The sequence below is a fragment of the Scomber japonicus genome, chromosome 18 (assembly GCF_027409825.1).
Source record: "Scomber japonicus isolate fScoJap1 chromosome 18, fScoJap1.pri, whole genome shotgun sequence".
NCBI lineage: Eukaryota > Metazoa > Chordata > Actinopteri > Scombriformes > Scombridae > Scomber > Scomber japonicus.
This window is the reverse complement of record NC_070595.1, coordinates 9,991,580-9,999,556: the sequence shown is the minus strand read 5'-3', so window position 1 is coordinate 9,999,556 and position 7,977 is coordinate 9,991,580. Positions and strand designations below refer to the sequence as shown.

General features: G+C 44.5%; 1 protein-coding gene across 2 annotated transcripts; it reads left to right on the top strand.

Moving 5' to 3' along the window:
- Positions 1-4,394: 4,394 nt before the first annotated feature.
- Positions 4,395-7,977, top strand: sox10 (SRY-box transcription factor 10). 2 transcript variants are annotated; one of them, XM_053337651.1, is made up of 4 exons: positions 4,395-5,154; positions 6,680-6,948; positions 7,086-7,184; positions 7,230-7,977. In XM_053337651.1, the coding sequence occupies exons 1-4, from the start codon at positions 4,730-4,732 to the stop codon at positions 7,874-7,876; spliced, it is 1,440 nt and encodes a 479-aa protein (XP_053193626.1). In that variant the 5' UTR covers positions 4,395-4,729; the 3' UTR covers positions 7,877-7,977. The 2 variants fall into 2 exon arrangements, with proteins under 2 accessions (XP_053193626.1, XP_053193625.1); XM_053337650.1 differs by having other exon boundaries at positions 7,086-7,977.

Here is a 7,977-nt window from a genome sequence, read left to right as displayed (position 1 = left end):
GGGTGATCGTTTTGATCACATGATCACAATTCACCTGAGATAAAACAAAGGGCGCAAAGACAGGAGGGCAGAGGAGGAATGAAAGAGGGAGTGAGGGGGAAAGAATCAGACAGAGAGATGCACTCATGGTTAGGATTCCCTTATCACAGTTCACGGATAGTGGGAAAAAAAGTGGTGATTTTTGGATTGGGGGCCAGTGTGTCGCATGGCGGGGATACAGGGGGTCATTGTTGGGAAGAACAGCGCTTGTGTTTGTATCCGTGGCGTCCCTCGTCTCTCCTTTCTGTATTTTCTAGCAGGACTGTTTGGTTTTAAACGCGCTCTGTGGCTCTCATATAAAACTCACACACGGTCATGAAGAGGCGCTCTGTCGCCTGCCACACAATCTCTGTAAGGGCCTTTGAATTTAGTTCACACCTGCGATGTGGTGGTGAATATAAAAATAGATACACAGATATAAACACGACTCAATCCATAGTGGTGCACAAATGTATTATTTTACTATTTAAAGATTATTCCCGCCTCATTATATTATGATTTTGGGTTTGTGTTGCCTTTAGTCAACAGACCTTTTTTGTATTTAGAGGCACATTTTCTCCATTGGCTGCTACTTATTCCGAGTCCCAATCCAAAAGCATGAAACATGTTTAGTGAACCTCTTCCACTTCCTCTTCTCCAGAAGTGATCAGACCTCTCATGAGATTTATTTATTTTTAATTAGTGGATCTGTCATCTGAACTGTTTTGCCCGCGAGCATGTTCCGAAATCTGAAATTAAGCTTTTGTCTGTTTCATCAAATATCACAGGCCTACACACATTTTTGTCTCAGCTGATTTAACGTCAGACACATTCACAGTTGAGGGAGTTCGTGTAACATCACTTATCCACAAAACTCCTGATGCTGCACGCTTCAACTTTAAAATGCATGCAACAATTTATAGTGATGATTTGGACATATGTTCAGTAGGTCAGGTTGCTATGTGCTGTGAATGAGATGGTTGTTATACCCAGACAAGGCCTGCATCATTTCTTATGTGTGGAACGATACACATCCATATGTAAAATCATGCACGAAATTAAAATATTGGATGTGCTCTCTGCGTAAAATTTTGCGCTCACAATTTACGCACGCACGTATTTGACTGTATTCAACCTCAGACTCATTAAAAAAAAGATAATCGAGAGAGAGAGAGAGAGAGAGAGAGAGAGAGAGAGAGAGAGAGAGAGAGAGAGAGAGAGAGAGAGAGAGCAGCCAATCAGAGATCTTCATCCATGCATCCGCGCAATTTTCGCTGCTCCTTTAAGGCTTGTCCTCCCCAGTATTTTTTATTTTTTATTTTTTTTCTCTCTGCCTCATACAAGGAGCTCTTTAAGCCCCGGTACCGACACACAGAGCAGGCATTCATACTCGGGCAGCGCGAGCGAGGGGGCTGGGGAGCGAGCGTCACTCTGGAAACTCGGGAACTCACGGATTCTCGTGCTGAACCGGCGACCTCCTTTTCTCATTACTGAAGTAAGGCGCTTAGCATTTCCTACTCTTTCCTCTCTGCAGCTGGTGGCCGCTCTGACTCTGCGATTTGATCGTTTCTTCTCGTCGGAATCACAGAGAAGAAGCCCGACTCAGAATTTAGAGATGTAATCATGCCTCTAAACTTTGTTAACATTGGCCCTGATCATTATTAACAGCTTTTTTTCTGCGATTCCTGAGCTAGGACGGTGGTTCTATAGATAGTCTACTGATCGGCAATGTGTTCATCTTGATACTTATAATAATAATATAATATTTGGGACATTTCAGCCTTCTAGGTCTTTCTGTAGAACCATCTGAATATAGAGCTGCTATAAAGAGTAAAACAGTTTAAATAACATTTTTGATACTTTTGGAAAAAGTTGATAATAACATAATTCATTTTATAGTACATCTTATAATAATAGTCGTGTGCAACAGGTGCTCCAGTTTTAATGCTGATGTCTGTTTTCTGAGATTATTTCATTTTTAAGTTGATCGTCATTGGTTTGGTCTTTTAATTAACTTTGACACTGATTTTTTTTAAAGATTTATGCTTTTTGTGTTCAATGAATTGAGGAGGAAGTAAAGCGTTTTCATAAGAAGAAAGGGAAATTGATGAAAAAGTTTATTAGGAGAAGTTTTGGGACATTGCAAAAAGACTGTGACACAACTATTTAAATGATTGATAAAGTAGCTTTAACCTCGATGTGGAATTTGGTGCAGAAAGATACAAAGAGTTACCTAAATATGTCTGTTTTTGAATATTTCTTTTTACGTGCATAATAGGTTTAATTGCATCTTGATACTGCAGGGTTACAATGCTCTGCTATTTACAGTTATTTTGGAGCCGTGTGGACTAGATAACCCCATAAATACGAGCTAATTGAAAATCTAATTAGGGGAAAAAAAATCTCACAAAACAGAAAACACTAACAAACAAGCAAATTAAGGCCAACTCATTGACAAGTCAAGCGTCGATAATGAGTTCACACAACCGAAATTCATTACGCACAGTAAATGTGCTTAAAATGTGAAAGAATAACAAGCAGGATTTGACCAGTGTGTCCAAAACAGTTTATATATATGATCAGAAAATGTATTAAATGACATTGTGTGCTTCAGGGTGATGGGTATGCTCTATGTTTTCTTGATTATTTGCTTGTTTGTTCTCAATTTGAGGCGCAACCTGCTGAACACACACCACACTTTACGCTCTAATCAATATGGTCAGTGACGGAAGGGGATTATTGCCACTCAGTCAAGTGATTCTCGATCATCATTCTTCTTTTATAGGAGTGACATTATAAGAAAAAGCAAAGCAGCAAGTAGTGTGAAAACAGACGACACGTGCGCAAAGAGACATTTGGTGCATTACGTGCGACGTTTACGCATAGTGTCTGTACCAGGGACGCTTATGATGACAATATGTAAAGTGGCTTTACAGACCAGGTGGTAGGCGGATATTTTATTAATGCGCCTCGGCCAGATGGTGAAGCTCTATGTGCCCCTCTGTTGGAAATTGATCTGATGTTAATTAAACTGGTTTTCGAAACTCCTCAAACTTTTGTTAAGAGCCACACGACACGCAGCTTGTATTTAAGTCTGCAAACGAAGCCAAATTACATTTTAGAAAAGTATACTGGTTACTGAGATAAGTGGGTGGCCAGAAATTGCCAGTACGCACTGATAAACAGAAATCAATATGTATCATATAAGATTATCGGGAAAACATTATCCATCCACCTTTATTTTAAATATGATGTTAACGACAGAAAGCTGGGGAAACTTGTCTAAAGGTGGGTAAACCTGAGTGTTCGTGTGAGTAGAAATGTCATGAAAACAGACTGTTAAAGTGACAGCCTAGCTCATAATATCACGCAGACGTGGGCGAGTTCTCTCATTTTGCTGCAACATGATAACCTGCCGAAGTAGAAAACAAACCAGCGGACTGTGTGTTGCTGGTTCACAGGAAGTTCGCAGATTTAGTACGTAAAGTTCGGGGGCAGGGTGTTAATGGACAAAACAAGGACACATTTTGCTCCCACCGACAGACCTGCCCCCGTTTAACAACTAGACTGTGTCACTTTACGCACGCGTACTGACACGCACGCACACGAGGTTTATATTTCCAGCGCCTGGCCATGTTTATCCAAGACCTGCAGAGTATAAATCCAAGGTCTGTGCTACTGCGGCCTCATATCAACCCAACACTTTCTCTCCAGGGATCTTGGAATAACTGCAAAACCTTTAACGGTAGCTTGTTTGGGAGGGGGGAGGGGGGGCGGGGGGCTTGCAGAGAGAGGCACTGCTTTATACAGGAGCTGGGCCATGCACATAAACTTCACAGTTATACATTTGATTTATACACTTAAAACTGAGTGAGACCAATGCAGACCAATGCCCACTTAAAGGATTAAACAACTACAATGATTCCACTTTGAATTTTGACATCAGAAGCCCCAGTCGGGCCATTTTTGTTCCTTATATGCAAATATGTAAATATCTCCAAAACTCATGCAATTAAAAGAAATCAAACTGTTCTTATAGAGGTTGCTACTAGAGGTGGAGACACACACATGTTAAAATAGGAGTCTTAAATGCGCAAAATCAATATGAAATGATTTTAAGGTCCAACAGCACTCCCTGTTGTAATGTGGTTATCACATATCTAACAATTAATAACACTATATCAGCAATTTATAGCATTCCCTCCCTAGAAATACAGTCAGATAGGCGCACAGGTGTTGGTGAAGGACACTACTTGTGACCCCATGAAAGGAATTGACACTCCTCACCCCTCTGCTGTTTCAGGTCCGTGCTGAGGGGTTTCAACCGCGGGACAAACGGAGGAGAGAGAGAAGGGGAAGTCAGGAGGGAAGTGAGACTGGGTGCGTTTGGCGCAGAGAGTTGTGCATTAACAGGTAAACTGGGGTCCAAGGTGCGCACTGAGCCGCCTATGATACCAACAACACGGATGGAAAGAACTTTAATGTGGAACCCTCACAGAGTTTTGCAACGGAGGCTGAGAGTAGAGACAGACTGGCAGTTTATATTATAACTTAAACGAGGCCAGAGGGACAGATCAGACAGCAGACCAGCCGACACTTTGTGCACTACTGTAGGGTATAAACAGGAACAGGGACCCCGGCAGGTAAGCTACACTTTATAGGAATAGGTCTTGCATCCTCTGCGCACCTGGAGGCTTCTGTGTGTAGGAAGATGTCCAGAGAGGAGCAGAGCTTATCGGAGGTTGAGCTCAGTCCCGGGGTGTCGGACGACAGCCGCTCCCTATCACCGGGTCACTCCTCTGGTGTGCCCGGCGGGGGGGATTCACCTCTCCACGGGCAGCAGCATTTAGCGGGTTTGGACGATGCAGCGGCCGGTTCCTCACTTAAATCAGAAGATGAGGAAGACCGCTTCCCCGCAGGGATCCGTGAGGCGGTGAGTCAAGTGCTCAACTGCTACGATTGGACCCTTGTGCCCATGCCAGTGCGCGTGACCGGCGGAAACAAGTCCAAACCGCACGTGAAGAGGCCCATGAACGCCTTCATGGTGTGGGCCCAGGCGGCGAGGAGGAAACTGGCCGATCAACACCCGCACCTGCACAACGCGGAGCTCAGCAAGACGCTGGGGAAGCTCTGGAGGTGAGGAGGAAGCTTCATAGTTTACCTACTGTCAAAAGACTCAATGTAATGTTTTGTCATGATGCTCACTGTAGTCATGAGATGTGATAGTACGGGTAGCCCTAGTGTCTTTAGATGATAACATTTCAAGAAAAAAAAAACTATCTCCTATCATTTTTACTCTATTCATAAAAGTAGCTCCTTACATACAATTTGGAGATAAATACCGTGACATTCAGCTTGAAGAAACAGATTCAGGGTCAGAGTTTATTTTTAGGGTGTGGGTTAGTGGAAATAGTTTCAAATTTGGATAGGAAAGGCCTTGGTCATGGTCAGGCTTGAGAGTTTCAAGAATAAATACAGGTAGGTAAAACAATCCTGTCGCTGTTCTAAATATGCTGAATAATGTTCTGTTGCTATTTCTAAGGATTGAATCAACTTCATCAACTGACATCTACCCAGGCTCATATAGATGTAGATGATGTTGAGTACTTAGATTTTACAGATGAAACTACAGGTTGACATTCAGATCTCAACTGTTTTTATTTAGGATCATTTTAACTGAGACTCTGCCTCACTGTCTCACAGCCCACATTTGGTCAAAGCTCACCAGCAGAGAAGCACTTGTATCTGTTTATCCACTGTGAGTGTGCTGTGGGTTGTCACATGTCCCTGAATCCAGGCAAATTTCATACACTGTTTAATTACTGCTGGCCATAGCTGGAGTAAATAGCTCCTGGGGGAATAAGAGGGGGGGTTTACTATTCAGCTTGCAGATTTTCAACCATTAAATTTGAGTAGTATTGCAGAAATATTTTAAATAATTACCACTCTACTGCTTCTTTTGCTGAACTTACATTGCTTTTGAAATTGCTTGTATTCTTGGGTCAAGCAGAGTAAAATGAGTTTTTATGATCTGCTGTCCTTTAAGTTTGTATTTTACCAAGTCCCTCCTTCTCTGCTGCTTTCTCATACATAGTACACTGACTATTTTCTGTCAAGGTCAGAAAGGCTAAATTCATTAACCTTATAGAGATGGAACATTAATTAGATGAAGACTTGACCTTGGGCTCTGGCTTGATTGGTTAATTTGCCCCGAAACAAGATGAAGTGGAAGGCTGAGGAAGGTCAGGGGTTTCTCATGCCATTCCTGCCAGTAGGAGTAACAAGGAGCTCAGTTTCATGTTTGCAGACAGGATGCATCTTTGGCTTGTATTATTTCATTACTGTCCAGCAGTCAAAAGCCCCCGGCAGGCATGACATTAGATGCAGCTGTGCAGATGTCTGGAAGTGAGCTACCTGGAAAGTGAAAAAAAGGAATGTTAACTTCCTGCATAATTATTAATGTGCAGTGAGGATGGTATGAGCCTTAAAGACCACATCTTAATGTGTTTTTAGTATTAATGTTACTATCACCATCACGTTGAATATATACTGCAACATAAAACCAACACAGTGGTCTTATTCTGAGTGAGCATCAACATTTTACCCCCTTCTTCATACCACAAACAAACCTATCTACCAACTTATTTTCCTTTCATCCAAGGCTTCTTAATGAGAGCGACAAGCGACCCTTCATCGAGGAGGCAGAGAGGCTGAGGAAGCAACATAAGAAGGACTATCCTGACTACAAATACCAGCCACGACGCCGCAAGAACGGAAAGCATGGTTCTGGGTCAGGAAGTGAAGCCGATGGCCATTCGGAGGGTGAGGTCAGCCAAGGCCAATCCCTCTACAAGGGTCTCCACCTGGATGTGGCCCTCAGCGGTGGGGGCAGGTCCCCTCTGGCAGATGGGCACCACCCTCATGCTGCAGGTGGGCTACAGCCTTCTTCCCACCACCCCACTGATACTGTGTTAGATTAGTCTGGATAGAAGTGAACAGACAGATAAATGTTTGTTAGCGTACAAAGAAAAAGGGTTGTAACTAGATATTCTCTTGTACTTCCACAGGTCAGAGCCACAGTCCTCCCACTCCTCCAACCACTCCCAAGACTGAGCCTCAGTCTGGGAAGGCAGGAGATGGAAAGAGGGAGGGGGCTGGGAACGGGGGTTCCCGTGGCACAATGGGAGCAGAGGGGAGTTCAGGTGCTCCAGGATCTGGGAAACCTCACATTGACTTTGGTAATGTGGACATTGGTGAGATGAGCCACGAGGTGATGGCCAACATGGAGCCTTTTGATGTCAACGAGTTTGACCAGTACCTTCCTCCCAATGGGCATCCGGGGGTCGGGCCGGGTATTGGGGCAGGAGTAGCTGCAACAGCTTCTCCAGCCTCTCCATACACCTACGGCATCTCCTCAGCTCTGGCGGCGGCCAGTGGACATTCAGCAGCCTGGCTCTCCAAGCAGCAGCAGTCGCAGCAACATCACGGGTCCCCTCTGGGCTCGGACCCTTCCAAGGCCCCAATCAAGAGCGAGGCTGGAGGTGCAGGTAGTCACTTTGCAGAGGCAGCCTCAGCAGGTTCCCATGTCACCTACACCCCCCTCAGTCTTCCTCACTACAGTTCAGCCTTTCCCTCACTGGCTACCAGGGCTCAGTTTGCTGAATATGCTGACCACCAGGCCTCGGGGTCCTACTACGCTCACTCCAGTCAGGCCTCAGGGTTATACTCTGCTTTCTCTTATATGGGGCCCTCGCAGAGACCCCTGTACACTGCCATCACTGACCCAACCAGTGTACCGCAGTCACACAGCCCTACACACTGGGAACAGCCCGTCTACACAACACTGTCGCGGCCATGACAGACAACTAGACCAGAGGGCACTGGTGCAGGTCCAGACCCAAGGAGCAGCAGCAACAACAGTGTTGGTAGCATCAGTGGTGAATGTGGTCTGGGCCAGGG